General features: G+C 40.6%; 1 protein-coding gene across 2 annotated transcripts in view; it reads right to left on the bottom strand.

Moving 5' to 3' along the window:
• Positions 1-21,378, bottom strand: part of SLC24A2 (solute carrier family 24 member 2) — a 248,718-nt gene that overhangs the window by 99,914 nt on the left and 127,426 nt on the right. For both annotated transcript variants that reach the window (XM_032308954.1, XM_032308955.1), the window contains exon 3: positions 940-978. In XM_032308954.1, coding sequence (XP_032164845.1) covers positions 940-978 — 39 coding nt within the window. The remainder of the gene's footprint in view (positions 1-939; positions 979-21,378) is intronic.

Genomic DNA, 21,378 nt, shown 5'->3' with positions numbered 1-21,378 from the left:
AGTTCCTCAAAGCAAGAGATTTGGTTTGTATCCCTAGCCCAGTACCAGATCTGGCATATCTGATGGGCTCTCAGTGAACGTCCTGAGTCTTTGCTCTGAGCACAACAGGAAGATGGATGGGGTCAGAGGTATCTTTATTACCAGCCTTTGCAGTCTTAAAAATCTGTAACATTTTTTAATGTGTTGTAATATTTGATCCAGAAAATTAAGGTTCAAAATATCTTAGGGGCAAGGCTAAGAGACTTAACTTCAGTTGAAATGTAACCACTGTCTGCTGGCTGAACACAAAAACTCTGAAGGTCATTTCTTCGCCATCTTTCACATTACAGAATGTGATGTGTTAATTGGATAGGAACTGGAAAATGTGTTTGTTGTTAATAATTTGTCATAATCACTGTTACTATGCTCATTCTAGGAAACTGGAAGAACTTCGTTGTGGAGAACTTCACTGGCAAAGGATTACATCTATTTGGGTATTCTTTAGGGTATTATGTATTTATTAAATATATAGGTCTCGTGCAACATTTCTTTTGATGGAACCAAAAGAAATTTCCAACCAAAAAGTAAGGGCATGCAGATATACAAAAAATAGATATCAAGCATCAGATCCCACACTGTCCCCAAATATCAGCTCAACATCCCATGGGATGCAATCTGGAAATATTTCATTCTTTTAACTCACATAAAAGTTTATGCCAAATGAAAGAGAGAACTCAAACTTTTTGAAATCTAGTCCCAGAAATAATTTGAATATCAGTGAATATCAGAATACAGTTGACACCAATAGGACTGAGTATGCATATATACCAGGAGATTAAGCCATTTAAGTATCCCAAGGGGGAAGATGGTTTGTTGAGCCCATGAGTCCTCCTCCTCCCACCCCGTCCCATACTCTCCACAGGCACATGAACAGGTGTAGACAAAGCTACTGCTTCCTACCGGTAGAGCCTGCTCATCCTTGTCCCTGGCCGTAGATGACTGCAGAAGAGAAAAAGGCAAAAACAAAAGACAAAGAAATAAATAAACAACAAGTCCCATGTCGGTTTTACATTTAAAAACAAGCATCAGTATAAGGAAAGATTGGGTACTTCCTGCTTCTGCACAGGAAGGATCCAACACAGGGGGCCTGTGGTAGACTGCTAGCCAATATATAACAGTTTGTTTAGGCCCATGGTCCATTCTCCTGAACTCTCAAAGTTGAATGGCCATCCCCAATGCCCAGCAATGGAGGGCAGTTCAATCCATTATGGCCCATCCAATGCGATGGGATCCCATGCAGTCATTAAAGTTACTGAGGTAGGTACATACGTATAGACATGTAAAAATATCTAAGATATACTGCTCAAGTAGAAAAAAAGTAAAATCTTATTTATCATGTCATTTGATGGAGGAAAATAAATGAACAATGCTTTAGTATATGTAAAGGAAAAAAATGCAGCAAGAATCATACAGAACTGTTATTAGCCGTTATTGCTGGGGATTGGAATTACAAGGAAGTATTGCTTTCCAAGTATTTTGGAGGGAATCCACATTCATTGCTCCATGTACAGTGAATAAAATAAAGCCTGAAGAAGTCAAGCCACTGAATTAAAGACTAAGACCGTCACACGCAGAATTCTGATAACACACGTTTTCTGCCTCTACCACCTCAAGGTTTCCATTCTGAAAATGGAAATATCTGTCAAGTAGAGAAAGGTTGACTAAAACACCAAGGTGCCTGAGGGCCTGGTCATCTGTTAGGAGAGAACACAACTCCAACAAAGGGACACAGGGGTTCTACCAACATGATCCAACCGGCTGGCTTTGCCTTGTCAATTTAATACGCGCCCTCCTTCAGCAGAAGCAGGACACCATCCTGCCATCTTTTTAACGATGTGTAGGTGCTTTGTGACCTTCCTCATGCTCAGACCACACCATCTTTGTCACCACACCTCAACTACAGGTGCATACAGCAAGAACAAACTGCAACCCTGCTCCTGGGCTAGCCTCTGGTCCTCCCCATTAGCATCTTTGGTGATCATCAAGTCTTCAGGAATAATCAGTCCCATATGGAGGTGAGTACACAGTGTGGACCTGTTTTAGAACCTTCATGAACCCTAGACTCTCTTTCTCAGTCTTACCACATGTCTTTATATAAGAATGTTAAGATGCTTCCCTATCCCACCTAAAATATACATTTCCATGTACAAAAATGGAAAAGATTCTTATAATCCTTTTATGATTTTGTATTTCAAATTATTGGCTACATGCAATTTGTTTAATTATGACTGGCATGCTTGAGATGTTGGAATGTGAGAAACTGGATCCATAATTTGTTTTCACATATAATGTAACTTTTTTTTTTTTTTTTTTTTTTTTCTTTTTTTTTTTTTTTTTTTTTTTTAAGATTTTATTTATTTATTTGACAGAGAGAAATCACAAGTAGATGGAGAGGCAGGCAGAGAGAGAGAGAGGGAAGCAGGCTCCCTGCTGAGCAGAGAGCCCGATGCGGGACTCGATCCCAGGACCCTGAGATCATGACCTGAGCCGAAGGCAGCGGCTTAACCCACTGAGCCACCCAGGTGCCCCTATAATGTAACTTTTAAGAAGACTAAATTTCATACTTAATGAAGTTGATATTAAATATTTGTAGACATTCAATTAAACATTTAATAATCCTGTGGATACCTTTTTTAGATTTTTGAGACAATATCAACATATATTTTTTCTTCTGGTTCCAAACATTTTTATGGGTCCTCGAAGACCCTGTAAGTCTCAGGCCCAGACAGAAGCATCCTGCACTGGTGGTAATTTTTTTTTTAGAGAGGGAGATAGGTGAGGGGAGGGGCAGAGGGAGAGACTCCCAAGCAGGCTCCATGCCCAGTGTATAGCCTGACACGGGGCTGAATCTCACCACTCTGAGATCGTGACCTGAGCAGAGATCAAGAGTCAAATGCTGAACTGACTGAACCACCCAGACGCCCCTCCACTGGTGGTAATTTCTGAGCACAGCCCTTGAGCGTTCTAAATTCACCATTCCCCTGATTTGGGGCTCTCTCTCAGTGACTTCCCTAAAAACATGAATAAGAAAATATCGCTGATTCCCGAGTTCCCAGGAACGTGCTTGGAGACTGAAGTAGACCTGAAATTGTTCTTTGATTTCCCTTTTTTGCTCTGAAGGCACTGTATGATCCCACTTTTCTCTGGCAGGTCCTTTCATTTTCCCTTCTTCTACATCAGACAGCTCAACAAATGGCCCCACATTTTACAGAACAATCCCCCAGGGAAGTTATCTGGTGCAGCAAGCTCAGCCTTTGGACACACAATGAGATGAACTGTCAGAGCACGCCTTTTCAGTTAGCAAATTTACACCTTGTGGCTAAATGGAAGACAAATAATTATGAGCTGGGATTGATAGCACAGGAAAAGGATGAAAAGGAGGAAAGAGCCTGGGTGGTCTTTATGAGAGCAAAACTGTAACCAGCTGCGAGTCTGGATTTAAAAATATATATATTTAAAGAAAATATTTGAGGAGGGAAAAATATATCAAACCTGTCCTGTGGTCTGCCAGGGAGAAAAAAAGATCTGCCCTATTGACTTCCTTTTTCTCTCATAAGAAAGATGGATCCTAAGACACAATAAGTGGAGAGAAAAGGCCTTGTACATAGATTCTACAAAGAAAACAGTGAGTGCAGAGCAACGTCTGAAATGCTTTACAAAATCTCCCACTGTTTAATGTCAGCAGAAGTTGACATCATTAGTTTTCTTTCAAGTGTAACTTGCAGACACGAATACATATCAGGCTACCACATGTATGTTTTGTTACATACATAAATGGCAACTGAGGCCACGAAGACCCCTCCACTTTCCTTTTATCTAGCCCTGTTGTAAAAGAAGTGAGAAGCGTGCTGTATGATGATAATTGCTCATTTTGGGGGGCTCACCCGCTTCTACTGCTAATTCCTCATGCTTAATGGACTCAGCCTTGCTTAGTCCTTAATGGCCCTGGGGTGAAGGCGCTTCACAGTCCTAGGGGACACGATGCTGACTATGTCAGAAATTCAACTTCAGAGGGGTTTTAATTACACTGAAAGTAACTAGTAAAAATAAAAAAGAAAAGATCCAGATGTGTATAGTGGATGCTGATAAGCCTGTAGTATTTCTAACCACTAAATTATTTATCTAACTATCTGCGTTTGGGGTTGGCCTTAATATTGTGAACAGGTGGCAAGGTCATTTTCACCCACTGTATATAAAGAAGACAACTTCTTCAAAAGAAGTCTAGGGGATCCTGGGTGGCTCAGTTGCTAAGCACCTGCCTTCGGCTCAGGTCACAATCCCAGGGTCCTGGGATCGAGACCCACATCAGGCTCCCTGCTCGCCAGGAAGCTGCTGTTCCCTCTCCCTCTCCCTGATTGTGTTTCCTCTCTTGCTACCTCTGCCCAATAAATAAATAAAATCTTTCAAAAAAAAAAAAAAAGAAGTCTAATGGGACTTTGAGGATTAATCTTGGCATTCTTCTTATACGTTTTGTGTTTAAATGCCCTTGATTTTAAACCCACCAAAATATCACATTTGGGCTGTACTAATTTGAATGCCCAATTCCTGGTGGTTAGTGGAAAGGTTGTGCCAGCTAAAATTTGTTAAGCCAGTTGGGAACATGCATGGAAATTCTTGAAGAGTATTTAAAAGATTTCATAAAATGCATCCCCAAGGGTCCCAGGATGGGGCTCTGGTGTATCAACACAGACTCTCCTCTTCATTCATGAAAGCAGGACATCTAAGAGGCCGGGATATAAGGAATACATCCTTTACTTAAAAGAAAATATTCTGTAATTCAACCCTTTATTTAACTTAAACTGGCCTCCTCCCTAATCACTGCAAATATTTGGGAAATTGAGCAACTGGAACGATGCCATTAGTACCTGTTATTCTCCCTGGTAGAAGCCCTAGTTCTGTATGGGAGTTTTGCTACCTATTTCCCAGGTGTTTCAAAAGTACCCCACCCTCATTAAAAAACACACAGCCCATTTAGAAAGCATTTTCAATACTATCAACCATTCATAAACCCTTACACTGTCTTTCTTCCTTTAACCTCTGAAACCACCAGTGGAGTAATGACTTCTGTGACCACGAAGTGTGTGATCTGACTTTACACAGAAATTTACCTCATATACAGGCCCCTGCTTCAACCTCAGACACATCAGTATCAGGCAAATACAACACAGTGTGGCCTTATGGTGACCACACAGTCCTTTTTTCACTCTGGCCAGTAACTGCCCACCGGCAAATCACATCATCAAATGGGTCCCTGGGAAGACGTCATAATCCAGAAGATAACTGGACAGTGGCACAGCATCAGAGATAAGCAATTACTCACAACAGTCAAGGAACATCCATCAACTTCTACGACTTACATAATCTCTCACTAGATCTGCGAAATGCACCAGAATTTATTGTGCTGAGGACCCAGAAGCACAGTACAAAGTCTATAAAAACAAATTTAAAAGTATCCTTATTTTGTCATAAATGTGACCTAAAACATACATGCTAGTGATTAGAAATGTTAATCTAATACTTAACTGATACTGTTATGATGTCTTGGAATTTAGAAAGGTTGGGTGGAGGAGAAGAATGGATTTTTGTTTAAGAAGTTAACAAGGAAGTATGAAATGATGTCTCCCTTTTCATTCAATTCACTTAGCTGTAACAAATAATAACTTTCAAAACAACTCTCCTGGAAAAAGGTGAATAAATCTCAAAGTCCATGGGAAGATTAGAAGGTACAAAAGCCTCAAACTTGGAAATCTAAAAGGAAAGAAATCTTACCACTTAATCAGATGTGAAATCATCACTGTTTCCCTCTCTTTTTGGTCTCAGCAGACTCCCTAAGACATTGAGGGGGGAAGGATTAATAAATTCCTAAAAAAAGAAATACTAAGAGATGTAAGTTCAACCCTTGCTTGCCGGGTAATTATCCCAGTGTCTCTGCCCATGAAGAAAGTGAGAATCTTAAAGATTAATGAAGGATGGTGGTGGCAGCCCAGGATGCAGGAACACCCACTTCATAACTCTGCTTTAAAGAAACACACTGGGGAGGACCTGGGTGGCTCAGTAGGTTAAGTGGCTGCCTTTGGCTCAGGTCATGATACCAGGGTTCTAGGATCGAGTTCCCCATCAGGCTCTCTGCTCAGTGGGGAGACTGTTTTTCCCTCTCCCACTGCCTGCTGCTCTGCCTATTTGTGCTCTCTCTCTCTCCCTATATATCAGATAAATAAATAAAATCTTAAAAAAAAAAGGAAATGCACTGAAAAAATAAAAAATAAAGAAACACATTTAGAATGGAAATAAAGGGTAGAAATTAAGTGAAAGGGAAGCTCTGGAGGTTGGAAAACTCAGAAAAGGCAGAAAAGGACATCTTCCCCCACCCCAGGAACCCTGCAAGTTTCTGCTCAACACTTTCACTTATCAAAATGTCACTTGTGAGAAGAAAAAGGGAAATATCTGGATCAGAAAGGCTACAGGCTTAGGATGAATTCAACTTCTGCTGGAGCTCATTAGGTAACATGATGAACTAGGATACTCGGAATCCAGGAAGCCAGACTGTGCAGAGATGATCTGTGAACATGTCCAGTATGAGCACTTCTTACATTTGCTGAATCATGGTTTGGATAGAGTGAAATAAGGTCCCAGTTAAAACCTGAAGAAAGCTCACCCCATGAGAGGGCAGCTGCTCACGACAAATGGGATGGGGCATCTGTTGTGAACTACTCTAAAATTTTTAAGAAGTACAATTTGGGAATTCCCAGTAAGGCCATGGGGACAGGGTAACTTCAAGATGCAGAATTGCACTGTAACTGACCAGCTGAAATCTTGACAATTGCATATTATCAGTGTCTCCAAACTTTATTGATCATAGACCATTATCAAAAAATTCTGAGCAAGTATCACATACACAATGTGAATGTCTATCATCTATATTCTAAATGTACTTTTTAAAAAAAGATTATCTGAGAGAGTGCGCTCACGTGAATGCGTGTGAATGGGGGTTGGGCAGAGTGTGAGAATCTTTAAGCAGACTCCCTGCTGAGCTCAGGGCCTGGATCTCAAGACTCATAAGATTATGACCTGGGCTGCAAGAGTTGGACACAACCAACTGAACCACCCAGGGACTCCTAGCATCCTATCTATCCTTATCTATCTGTCCATCCATCCATCCATCATCTATCTTGTTTATGTGCTGCTGTCAATCATTAAGTAAACATAGACTAATTTCTTCTCTCTCTTTTTTAAGTTTTATTTCTTTATTTTTGAGAGAGACAGAGAGAGACAACGAGAGTGAGTGAGTTGGAGAGGGTGAGAAGGAGAGAGAATCTAAGCAGAGTCTGCACAAAGTGTGGAGCCCCACAAGGGGCTCGATCCCACAACCCTGAGATCCCGACCTAAGCGGAAACCAAGAGTTGGACGCTTAACCAACTGCGCCACCCAAGCACCCCTCTTCTCTCTCTTTTCAAGAAAATAATACTTATTATGCTGGTACACAGAAAACAGAAATTTTCATTTTATAAATGGTTAGAAGCGGGAGATTCCTTAGCCTGTTTCTGTACTCAGGATACTAAGCTCCTGTTAATTCACGTAATTTAAGAATTAACAACCCAACTATCACTGTCATCTCTCATCTCCCCTCAACCCCAAAATCCAGATGTCGTTAATATACTTTGTTGTATTGCTTGAGCAATCCTCACAATTGCTAATGAGCCATTTTAATATGCCAATCAAACACAATCTGCTGGTGGTATTCTGGCTGTAGTCACACAAATTTCCTTTGACTAGCAAAGAATCCCAAGTACACTCACATATGAAGTCTGGATTGCCTTGCTTCTTTGAAGGGAAAGTGTCTAAGAGGACATGAGTTTTAAAGAAAATGCCAACAAATGCTGGTGCTGGACAAACCACAGTGATTTGCTGCAAATCAAACAGATTCTAGTCATAATGGATAATATCTATTGAAAGTTCAATATGTGCTAGGTACTTTATATATGAATATCTCATTGAACCCTGAAAACTGGTATTATAACTGCTCCTGCCACCTTTAATACGTAAAGACCTTGAGGTTGATGGAAGTTGGATAGTTTTTTCAAGGCCACATAGGCTAGTCAGTGACTGAGTTGGGATATGAAGTCAGACAGCTGGGCTCCAGAGCCCAAGAGTCAGAGAAACGAGAAAGTGGAATTTTCCTAGCAGTGGCCCATGGAAAGAAGGAGGCTGGAGGCACTAGACTCCTATTACAATAAAAAGTTTACATACATTAAAAGCTATTCATGAGCTTTGACTTCCAATGGAGTCCAGAAAATGGTATTGCTAAGTGAGTGATATGAACCAAAAATGGCAGATTTTATTTGTGTTTGTTTGGTACAAAAATATGATGCCTGGGAATGCAACAAGAATAGAGGTTATTGGGGTACCCGGGTGGCTCAATGTGTTAAGCCTCTGCCTTTGACTCAGGTTATGATCTCAGGGTCTTGGGATCAAGCCCCATATCGGGTTCTCTGCTCAACAGGGAGCTTGCTTTTCCCTCTCCCTGCCTCTCTGCCTACTTGTGATGTCTGCCTGCCAAATAAATAAAATCTTAAAAAAAATAGAGAGAGAGAATAGGGGTTATTTTTTTCTGGCTCTCCCAGCATTATTATTTAGACTCACTTACAATCGTCATGAATTTTCATCATTGGCTCTATCTCTTCAAGGTCATGGAGGCACTTTTATGACCTTCACAAGGGCATAGGTTCAAGTAACTCTGCAAATTAGATTACCCATATATCAGGTTAACTTGTATGAAGGAGCTTATAGCTCAGCAGTAGGTGGGAAAAGTGGGGCCCTCTTGTGGTCTCATTTATCACCGTGAATGTACCATACTAGTCTATATTTACTTGGCTTAGAAACACGGTGTCCCCAGTCTTCAATTTATTGATGTCGCTTGAAGGACTACTGCTGTTTGTTTCAAGGAAAGAACAGTTCAAAAAAAAATTAAATAATCACACTCTCAGCGTCTGAAGCATCAGTGAGCAACTCTGAATAGGAAATTTTGAATTGAAAAATTCAGCCATTTAATAATACTTATTTGGCGATATTTACCGGACACTTACTCTATACCAGGCATTTTTCTAGGTTCTAGGGATACATATGTGACCAAAACTGTAAAAAATCTCTGTCCTTGTGGAGCTCATATCCCAGGATATATTATTACTGTAAAATTAAGTAGACAGAAAGGACTGTAGTTAGATCACTTAACATCAAGTGTTATATTTAAGGATATACTTAGATGAATTAACTGTGGCCTAACCATAACTTTTGTAAACCACTTTATGATTAATTTATTAATCACATATTAAACATCTACTCTGATTTGAAGAGAAGCTGGCAAAAGCTATGAAGAATTCAAAGTACATGATTCTGTCTATAGAATTATAAACCCACCATAGAGAAAAGGGCACTAAATATTTGAAGTACATTTTGAAAGTAATGAAATGGGAAGTGTGCTTAAGTTTTGGCATATTATGGCAACAAGCTTTGTAAAACAACTTTCACATTAATCCACAGTACCATAGTACCTAGCACAGTGGTGCTAGATGCATGTTTAAAAATAAATAAGTGAAATTAGATACATTGTTTAATGAACATAAAGAAAAGGAACTCTGAACTCCAAGAAGAACAAAAGACTATAATTTGAATGTAACTTTATGATTTTGGTATATTTAACTTTTCACTTTCATGATCTCCTAGACACAATGTAACCTCATTAATATAACATTGATTCTCCACTACATTTTAAACTTGTGATCCAAGAAATTTCACTTTCACCACACCAGCACCAGCCTGATATTTCCACATGCACAGAAAAGGAGAGATGCCAGATTTGCTGACATTGATTTTGGAATTCCCAGGAAGCAAATGTGTATTGTGTAAACCCAACTTAAATTATTAAAAATACAAATGAAAATGTAATTAAACTTTGGATAAAACAATAAAGGATACAAATATGAAGTATATAAGATTTCCTGTTGAAAAGGTACTGATATTGAGAATTGGTTCCATTTCTTGACCTGCTCTCCTGTTTCAAGAGAGCCCAGGAGGGAAGTAAGATCATTCACGTCATGGAGGCAGGAGAGCAATGGCATTCATTTGGGACACTGCTCGTTTATATCCATATTCCATTCACACTCACTATATCTCCCTATTTGCTCCCTAGTTCATTCTTCTGTATCACTTGTCTCATTTCTCTCTTTCCCATTACTGAGCATCCTTCTGAGGGCAGAGGCCATTTCCCCCCATTTTATACTATTTCATAGTACCTAGCACAGTGGTGCTAGATGCATATTTAAAAATAAATAAGTGAAATTAGATATATTGTTTAATGAGCCCATATGCTCAAATATAGCAAAGTTGGAAGACAAATGGCTTCTTCTCAGCCCATCATGGAACTGTGCCACTATTCTGTTATCATTTGATACTGTTAATGACCCCACTGTTTCTTCTCATTCTCCTTCCATGTACCTGAGATGTATGCACTGACCAGGCTTCTATTTCCTCATTCTCATGGGAAGGTAACAATAAAACTTCTCTTCTTTGAATTCCTATTTTAAAGCTGGCATTTTCCACTTATTCCTGATTGTCAGTGTTTGCCATTTTGTTTGCTTGGCTGGGATTGCCACCCTCTTGAACATGGATATCTTCAGAATATTGAACATTGATATCTTGATTGACAGCTACAAAGAGGTGGGTCTAGAGCTTTGCAAGGGAGGAGGATGCTTAACTAGGCAGGAAACTCATTCTGCGAGGGAAAAGAGTTGAGGACCATGGATCCAGTGTTGGGGCTAAGATCAGGGTCAGTAGAAACTGTTTTGACTAACAGAGAATGACATCAGCTAACAATTCATCAGCTAACATGTGCCTCGTCACTATTGCATGGGTCCTTTAACCTGAGACAGTCAGTCTTCATTTTGGTAGTCCAATCCAGGTTGACCAGTGCTACTAATAGCAGAGCAGAGTGCGGTAGTAGTGATCTCTTTTAGATTTTATTTATTTGCCAGAGAAAGAGGGAGAGAGCACAAGCAGGGAGAGTGGAACACAGAGGGAGAAGCAGGCTTCCTGCTGAGCAAGGAGCCTGATATAGGACTCAATCCTGGGACCCTGGGATCATGACCTGAGCCGAAGGCAGAGCCACACAGGCGTCCCAGTAGTGATTTCTTTTAGCTGGTGGAGGCACTGAATGGAACAAGGCCAGGTAGTAAGTGGAGGACTTGGTATTAAGGAATAGGTCCACTGGGCATGGACCATGAGATACCTGAACACCCTGGAAAAGCACAGTGCATGGTGAGGACTAGGAGTCTCACCAATGGGCTTGACATGAAGACGGTGAAATTCTCTAATTTTCCCCCTAAGACTGATGCAATCAAGGGAAGTGAGAGTCACATGGGAGTTCAAATTTATCCTCAATATCTTCTCGGCTCACTTATCTTTCCTATCCAGAAGGCAGTCCTGGCAAGTTGCCATTTTAGCTCTTTTATTTGTGTCCTGTCCTGGATATGACCAAGTTATTCCCCTTTTCCCCATTTGCCACATATCTTCCTTCGCGGTATCTTCAAAATCCCTCAGAGTCCAACACGTACTTAATGAGCACCTTATTTATACGTGCTGAACTGTTCTAGGCATGGGGATACAACAGGGACCCAAGCAGTCCAAATCCTTGCTCTCGCGGACCTTATACTCTCATTTAAATCTCTCTCCTCAGACACAGTCTTCCAATTAAGTAGCAAAGCAGAGTTCATATATAAAGCCCTGCTGACTTTTGCTGAGCACTAATCATGCCTGAGATACTGTGCTAAATGCTCACCCTCGTCACAATTCTCGGTGGCAGGAACAAATAGGAAACACTCAAAAGAAAAAAAACTTTCCATACTGAAACAATTATAGATTAACAGATAATGACAGATTAACACAACTGATTATAGTTGCCAAAAAAAAAAAAAAAAAAAAAAAACATGTGCAGGGAGGTCTTATGCACCCTTAACTACTCTCCCCCCCACCCTGAGATAACATCTCGCATTAACTATAGTTCAATATCACAGCCAAGAAGCCAACAATGGTACAATCTATAGATTTCATTTAGATTTCACCAGTTACATGTGCATTTCCTTGTGATTGTATATGGTATGCATGTCTCTGACCCAATTTAATCACATGTGTAGCTTCATGTAACCACTGATGCATTAGGATAACTTAACTGTATCATTACCACAAGCTGACCTTGTGCTACCTCTTTACATCTCTACCCACCCCCTTGCCTCATCCTTAACTGCTGATCTGGTATTCATTTAAGTTATTTCATGATTGTTACATAAGTGCGGTCAGGCAGTAATGTATCTTTTTGAAACTAGCTTTTCCCACTCGGTACAATGTCCTTGAAGTTCAACCATGCTGTTGCCGATATCAATAGTTTGTTGAGTCGTATTCTATGATATGGACGTACCATACTCTCCTATTGAAGGACCTTTTGCATAGTTTCTAGTTTGGGTCCATTATGAATAAAAACTATGAACACTGAAGTATAAATTTCTGCATAACAAGGAGTTTCATTTCTCTGGGATACATGCCCAAGGATACAATTTCTGGGTCAGAAGACCGTTTTTAGTTTTAGAAAAAAACTGCCAAACTATTTTCCCAAGTGGCTAAACCATTTTATAGTCCCACCGACAATGTATGAATGATCCAGGTCTTTTGCTTGCATTGCCAGCATTTGGTACTGTCATTATTTATTTTAGCCATTCTACCAGGCACAATATCTCGTTGGGATTTTAATGTGCATTTCTCTAACAGCTTATGATGTTGAACATTTTTCGTGTACTTACTTGCCTGGGCCCAAGGCATCACTCTCTTTGCATTCTCTAAGTAGAAATAAAAAATCCTCTGAATTCACCTTCCAGGCAGAATGCAAGGAGATTTATTCAGTAAATGGAGGCCACCTAATCTTCATAAAACTATTTAGGGAAATCGAGAGCTTTAATCATTAACTTTTCTGTGAACAAAAAGTACATGATTTTTAAAGTACTTTCAAACATCATGCATCCTCCTCATCATGAAAAAACAAAGTATGAACAGAAAAGGAGAGATGAAACTGAGGTCTGCCATTAAGGGAAGACAGTGCTCTATTTTTGCTGGTGAAATAGTCATGGACTAATGACGTTGGAAGGTTCAGGCCTTCAAATAAAATTTCTGGTTCCAGATAGTGGCTGTGGTCTCCTAGGGCATATCTTATCTGTTATCTGTCAATAGCATAGCGGAAATTGTGTACTATTGAAAACAGATGTAGCCTTGCAGTAACAGAAATGGAAAAGATATGCTCTGGGCATCCTAACAGCATTACAGTCAAATGGAGCAGGAGATATGGATATTATGCTTAGTACCATCTTCTTGGCCAAATAGCACTACTTTCTGTGCTGGAACTAAAAATTTGTTGCAGAATTAGGGGACGATGACATGAGGACTGTTTTGTAGAAGCAGCTTTCTTTGTGACCACTGTAGGCTCTGAAGCTTTGATTTTAACCATTGGGAACTTCTCAAAATTGTTCTATGCCAGTCATTTTGTAGCAGATCCTACTATATGAGCTTATGGCCTGGAGAGCATCTTAAATGCCCATAATAATAATATAATGCTGTATAAAGTGTGATATGTCATTACTGGAAGTTTATTATTTACTAAATTATAGTAGAAACATTGGACATCTTAGGGCCAGATTCTAAACCACAATGAAAAATATACTGGACATAAGGGAAAATAAGGCTCATCAACTGATGGAAGAAAATTCACTCTGAAAGTGAAAGACTGCTTGTATTAACATTTTTCTCAAAATAATGTATTATTAGCTATGTTTTTATAATAAAAAATTCCAAACAAAACAAAAGCTTTTAAGAAAAATACAATGAACAGCCATATTCCCAGCACTTAGATTCAGTAATTATTAACACTTTCTCTATTTGCTTTATTGATAGATGTCTATACTTTTTTCCTGAATCCTTTTTTTTTTTTAAGGTTTTCTTATTTATTTACTTGACAGAGAGATCACAAGTAGGCAGAGAGGCAGGCAGAGAGAGAGAGGGAAGCAGGCTCCCTGCTGAGCAGAGAGCCCAATGCGGGACTCGATCTCAGGACCCTGAGATCATGACCTGAGCCGAAGGCAGCGGCTTAACCCACTGAGCCACCCAGGCGCCCCTTCCTGAATCCTTTTAAAACCAGCTGAAGATGTCACGCAATCTTCACCCCTACACAGTTCACATGCGATCCTCTGAGGGTATGGATGTTGTCCTCTATAATCACACCATACATTTTGTATGCCGGTCATAGGTGACATTGCACTGACAGGATAACAATACTCAGAGGGCCTTTTTGACAACATGATCCAATATGTTTCTATTTATATTTTTGTCCCCAAAGTCAGTTAAGCATACGTAAAACAAAGTATCCCTCTTATAAGTCAGTCAGGGAGAGACAAATACCGTATGATTTCAATCATATGTGGAATTTAAGAAACAACAAGTGAGCAAAGGAAAAAAGAGAGAGAGACACATCCACACATCTAAAACAGATTCTTAACTATAGAGAACAAACTGGTGGTGACCAGAGGGGAGGTGGGTTGGACGTGGGCTGAAACAGGTGATAGGAATTAAGGAGGGTGCTTGCCCCAGTGAATGCTGGGAGATTTCTGGAAGTGTTGATTCACTGTGTTGCACACCTAAGACATATAGCACAGTCTGTTAAAGATATGGGGATTAAGATAAAAACTTAATTTAAAAATGTCTTTTTTATTTGCTAAGACTTCCTCCCTTCTCTACTTTTCTCACCATGAGAACAGGTTACCAATCATCTGATTCATTTAAAAAAAAAAAAAAAAGTTGCTCCAGGCACCAGTACTCATTTCCTGCCTGCTGTTGGGTATTAGCTTCTTGATGAACAATGCTAAGCACACAGATCTCTATAAATGCCAACACTATTTAATGCTAGAATTGGGGATCTCAAGTCTGGATTTAAAGGCGGAAGGTGGGAAATTTCTGAAAATGTAAAATTTGTGTATGTATAAATTTTCAGGGGTAGCAGGAAGAGCACCCATAACTTCCATGAGATTCTCGAAAGTGCGATTCTAAGAAGGTTAAGAACCACTGATTTAGTGCCTTCAAAATGCTTATGCTTTGGAAGCTGGGAGATATAATTACAAAAGGAATAAACTATCAACTGCTAACTGACAGAAGGGAGGGCTTCCAAAAAGACTCATCTATTCCATCCAGTTGACAGCCTGGTGCCCCTGAGCTGGGTTCTGGCAGAGAGCTGGAGCAGAAGGCAGCACGAAGCGTATTACACACTCTGTCAAGTTCCCAATTAGTTCAAAGTCTAGGAAAATGGTCTGAATGTTACTGCAGATGGCCTAACTCTCTTCAGTGGGCAGAGGCTAGGCAGAGAGCCAGAGGTCCGCTCTGGGGATGAGGCACCTATCTCGTCCAGACTGTCTTTGTTCCAAACAGCGCCCCTCTGGAGGCTTGGGCAGCCTGTGGGGCAGTTTACAACTGTGACTGAGCTCACCTTGAAGAAACCCAGAAGGGGGAGCAGAAAAACCCCAAATAAACAAGTGAGAAAAAGGAAGAGAGTCTCCAGATACCTGGATGTTTAAAAATTGGTACACTTTCTTGCACCTGCCAAAGGGAATAAAACCAGGGTATGACTGGGAAGTACCAGGTGCTCTGCTGGGTGTTTTCACATGGCTGTCTCAGAGTATTAGTAGAATTTACCATCTTTGTTTCATAGCTGGAAGGAGGTGATGCTCAAAGAAACGAAGCAATTGGGTGGGGTAAGGACAGCTAGTTACTCAGTGAGCTGGGGTTAGAACCTGCGTCTGTCGAATGCCATTTTCCATCACATTTTGTTGTTTTATAAATATTCACTCACTGGGGGAGGACCGGGGTGGAATACACAATGAAAAAGAATAATAGACAAAAGTCGGCACATACTGTGGGTCATCTGCTTACTGTGCTTTATTTTGAGCTAGCTTCTGTTGAAAAATGCATGGTGAGAGACAAATCAATAGCACTTAGTATTTGAACCATTTGATTTAAATGTATTATCTCATTTAATATTATAGTTCCATAGACATTACCAGTCCCATTTTATTGCTGAGAAAGTAGCCTGGAGAGGCTGAGTAAAGAGCCTAAGTCATGGATGTAGGACTTGATAAAGTCATGGGTTTATGTCCAAGACTGGCTCAGAGACTGGTTCTCTGTAGGCTTGAGGCTCCGGACCAGGTGGGATCAGGATATGTATTAACACCTGGGAGGGCACAGACTTTCAGACCACCAGAGAGCATGTAGTTGCATGAGAAAAGGTCACTTCCCCCCCACCCCAAATGAATCCTTGTTTTATCCAATTAAACACATTCTTGAGAAGCTTTGTAGAAAACCGAGTTTTAGTAAATTGAATTTCTCTTTACAGCCAATGGATATTCATTAGGCAGATGATTCTAATACTTCCTGTTTACCCACATTGGAGATCACTGATAAGCATTTAAACATCTTAGGATAACTAACGGCATCTCTATTCTGTTTATTTTTTGATAATGGAATAATTATTTCCCAATTAGTTAGATTTTGACATTTGTATTCTAACATTAAGTATCAAGAACAACAGTGATTAGGAAAATAAGTAATGGGAAACCTCACTAAAACGGGAAGTGGGCAGGGGGAGCTCTACCATGTTCTACCACTTGTAGTCCATTGCAGACCGAATAGGAAGAGATGAACTTGACCTTGCATGGACTTGACCTTGCACATGGATACCACTCTACTATTCCAGCTGGAGGGAGTAACACTTTCCTGCCTTCCCCCACTCATCTTTACCCCCCAAGAGCTCAGCCAGTGAAAGCCACCATACTTTGAACTCCCAGTTTACTCCAGTGGACTTTTAGTTTATAATACCCCTTTTTCTCTTCAATAAAGTGTACCTCTCCTTTGTTCCTCAGACTTGGCTACTGTTTTACTGCAGTTTGTTCATCCCAGATTGCAATTCTCATTTATTGCTGAATAAACCCATCTTATGCTGGCAAAATAACTGGTAGTTTTTATTTTTATGGTTAACACAGGGTATGATTCAAGAGGATAAAGCCATGGAATGACACTACAGAATAAAGAAAGTGTTTTAAATGGCCCTAGCTCTGCCAGTGACTAGTTCTGTGGCCTCCAGCTCGTTCCTAGAGGGCTGGAAACCTCAGTTCCTACACTGTAACATGTAAATGACAGCAATCTCAGAGGGCTGTTTAATTACCAAATTAAATAAGATGATACATGTAAAATTCCTGGATCGCTACTGGTGCTCAATAGACAGAGGTGAAGAGAAAAATCACAAGAATCTATCATCAGAACAATTAGATATATCTAAACTCAGAAGATCACAGGCAGGTTGGAATTCCTGTCTCTGAACAAATACTGAATCTCTCAGGAGCTTTGGTCAGGAATTGCAACTTCATATGACCATGGAGAACTGGGTAAGGCAGTCATTGTTATCCCAACCAGAGGAGAATGGAATCTGCAGCAATTTTCCCATTTTCTCATCAAACAATCACCATTTTGCATTTGCAATTGGTTCTATCAACACAAAGATTCCTTCCACAGGTCTTCATCTACCCTTCTCCCATAATAACCTTATTAAAAAATCATAAGGTGAAACCACTATACTCTAGGAAAACGAGTGGTTTTTCCCATTTTATTGATTGTGGTAGTTTGCAAAACAGTTACAATTTCTCTTTCCAGGTGCCTTTACAACAGTGACTTTGTGGGGCCCCTCCCCCCATCAGGAAGTGGAGTTTATTTCCCTTCCCCTTGATCTGGGCTAGTCTTGAGGCTTGCTTTGTCCAATCGAACGTGGTAGAAGTGACAGCGTGCCGGTTTCCAGCCTAGATCTGCAGGGACAGTGCGCGTATCTAGATGTTCCTTTGGAATTCTGCCCAGCCACCATGTGAACAAGCCTAGGCTAGCCTGCTAGCCATTCCTGCTAGACGTCATACTAGCCATCACCCAGATGACAGAAATTACATCTGAGCAGTGAGGCAAGTACTTTAGGGATGTATATGTACGTGGGACACACTCAGGTGTTTTTCTCACTGATGATCTTGTTTGGACATGTGGGTCACACTTGCAATTTCTGGATAACCAGTCTCCAGTGGTAATGATGACAGCATTTTGCATTAGTGGATTCTCAGATCTCAAATAGGGAAACTGGGACAGACACATCTCCTATAACGTTAGCGCTAGACTGATAGCCAAGAACTTCTAGGTCCTGCTAAATCCACTTATCCACAGTTTCTCTCAGGGGTAGCAACTCAGTCCTCACAACATAAGGCATCAAGATGAGGGAAGAGGAGGGAGAGGCTGAGAGAAATCTTTCCTGTTAACTTGGAAAACCTACCAATATTTATTAAGCAAATAAATACACACTCTTAAAAATTTGTTAATGGATTTCTAAGATTCTTCATGCTTCAGTGTAATAATGGGAGCTCATGAGGTAAATGAAGAACTTAAAGCTGCCTGAAGAAATTGAAGTTACTGGTTGATAACCTGGTAAATAAGGAAAACCTTTTCTCCAGGCTGGAGAAGTCACAAAAAATTATGATCATAACATATTTAAGCAGTCAAAAAGCATTAAGTCTTATGCAACTTTAATCTGCCTGGAATGTTTCCATGAAAGCATCATCAGTTGTATCTAAAAATGGCTCTCCTGCTGTTATTAATCCATGTGCCTCGTCGAGCGCTCACTGCGTAAGTAAGATCAGATCCATTTGGAAAATAAGAAGTTGAATCTTCATTTTTTTTAGATGGTAACATTGGGGGCCTTTCTGTATTGCTGGGCGAAACAGCTTCAGATGTCTTGGGCTTATTTTAGGTTGCTTACACACTTTAAAAAAACTTAAACTAATATTTCTGGTTTTGACCATGAAAGCAATATGTGTTTCCTGGAAAGCACAGGTCTTGACATGGGGTTTGCAGAAACAGGACAAGGGCGGAGGGGCGGAGAATGTCTCACTTGCCTCATGCACAAAAATTTCAGGGAGCACCAAAAAAATCAGTAATACAATTGATATAAATGCAATATTTCAAAAATCAAAAATGAATGCAAAAATTCTATGACTAACGAAAGATCAAGATTTTCAAGCCCGGCTTTGACTCTGCATCTGTCTAAACCTTTCTTACCTACCTTATCTGAATCCTGGCCCTGGTTCCAATTATAAATTGGAACGCCAATAAAACTCCAGTTATAAAAACAAGCAGCTGAAATCCTATGGTATTTGTCTTTTTCTGACTTATTTCACTTAGCATAATACACTCCAGTTCCATCTATGTTGTTATAAATGGCAAGACTTCATTCTTTTTTTATGTCTGAGTAATACTCGTACGTGGAATTTAAGAAAGAAGAGATGAACAAAGGGGAAAGAAAAGAAAGAGAGGCAAACCATAAAACAGATTCTTAACTATAAGGAACATGCAGAGGGTTGGCGGAGGAGAGAGTGGTAGGAAAAGAGATGGGTTAAATGGGCGAAGGGGGTTAAGGAGGGCATTTGTGATGAGCACTGGGTAGTGTATGTAAGTGACGAATCACTAAATCCTACTCCTGAAACTAATATTTCACTGTGTGTTAACTAACTGGAATTTAAATAAATCTTGAAACAAAGAACAACAACAAAGACCAACCAGCAACTGTGGGCTGTAGTTTGCCAACCTGATTTTAAAAAACACCGCACTAAAATATTATTTATCTCGATGACTAAGATTTGGGGTACCCCGCCCCCCCTTCCATTTGGGGCCTTGCTCACCTTGCCCTAGTGCCAGTGCTGGGAGTTTGGATTTTGTTCTAAGTGCAAATGGCAAGCCAATGAAGGTTTTCAAGTAAGTGATGGAATTTAAGGTTTAGAAAGATGGCTTTGGTTGCTGTAGAGATTGGAGAGAGGTCGAGTGTGGCGAGTAGGAGATTCGTTAGGAGGCTGGTGTCCCAGTCCAGTGATTCTACTCTTGTCCAAGTCAGCAAACCACTCTGATGTGAAAACGGTGGCCCCCTCCTGTCCTCACAGTTCATGGGCCTTGTCACTCCGTGTACCGAGGCTTTCCTTCTGCCTTACGGACTCTGCCCTCTTCTGCTCTCAATTCCTTGGCCTTCCACACCATCAACAGACCCCTCGAGTCCTGACTTCGTCCCCTCCAAACATGCATATCTACCTCCCACTTAGCCTCTTCCATTCATCAGCTGTGTGAAGTCTGTTATGCCCACTAGACCGAGTTCACTTTCATAGATATTAATGCCTCTCTCACTGTACTGTTGAAATCAGTCCAATCATACACTTAGATGTTATAAAACATCTCGATATTTCTTTGATTTATTTTAGGTTGTTGAAACATTTTTTTTTAACACTTAAAATAACGTGTACGTGTTTGGACTATGAAAGCAACACATGCTTACTAGAAATTTTTATTTCCACTCCCCAACCTATTACTCTTACATCTACCTTTTCGTAGATGATGGCACTACCATCTCCCCAACTGTTCCAGACCCCCCAACTTAGAAATCTTTCTTTTCTCTTCCTCTTTTGTCCTACGTTCAATCTGCTAGCAAATACCATGAATTCTATTGCTAAAATGTATCCCCATTTTTCTTTTAAAAAAAATCATCACCAACCTCAGTAGGTCTAGTAAGGGCATAGTTCCCAGAGAGTTAGGGTAGGGTCTGCCCAGATGGTAGAAGCTGGGGTAAGAAGGTGCAAAGAGGATGACTGAATCCCCAGGCCAGGCTGTAGAGAGGTAGATGGGACTGGCTTTTGGAAGGTGGAAGACACGGGCTGGAGAGAACTGGTTCCTCGTGTGCCTGGGTCTCTTCCGGCAGAACAGAGGCTAGAAGAGGTCCCCACTTTAGGCCTACCACACACATCCTCTTATATCCTAGGCCAGGTCCACATATCTGGACGTGGGACCAGAGGGAGGAATATTCCAGCAGCTGGTTGGTCTTGGAGGGAGTAGAGTGACTTTAATGAAAATATGTCTAGTCATCATCTGGGAGACTGCTCAAGCAGACAAGGTTGGCAACAGTGCCCAGCGAGAGCCCTGCTTGAATGGCTTGAATCCATGGCCTGGCACAGGGGTGACACCAGGTGGCGGTGTACCAAAACCATAGGGTCACTTTCCAGGCTTGGAATATCCTCCTCTGGGAGCCAAGATCGCTTAGATAGAGGCCACTTAATGAGCAGCTATGCCTACGTGTCCTGCTCGCATAGACTGAACGATGCTTGCTTGCTTTGCGGCGGGTTGATTTGGCTCTGATGA

This window comes from Mustela erminea, chromosome 12, assembly GCF_009829155.1.
Source record: "Mustela erminea isolate mMusErm1 chromosome 12, mMusErm1.Pri, whole genome shotgun sequence".
NCBI lineage: Eukaryota > Metazoa > Chordata > Mammalia > Carnivora > Mustelidae > Mustela > Mustela erminea.
Note: the sequence above shows the minus strand (reverse complement) of the source record. Positions and strands in the feature narration are given on the sequence as shown.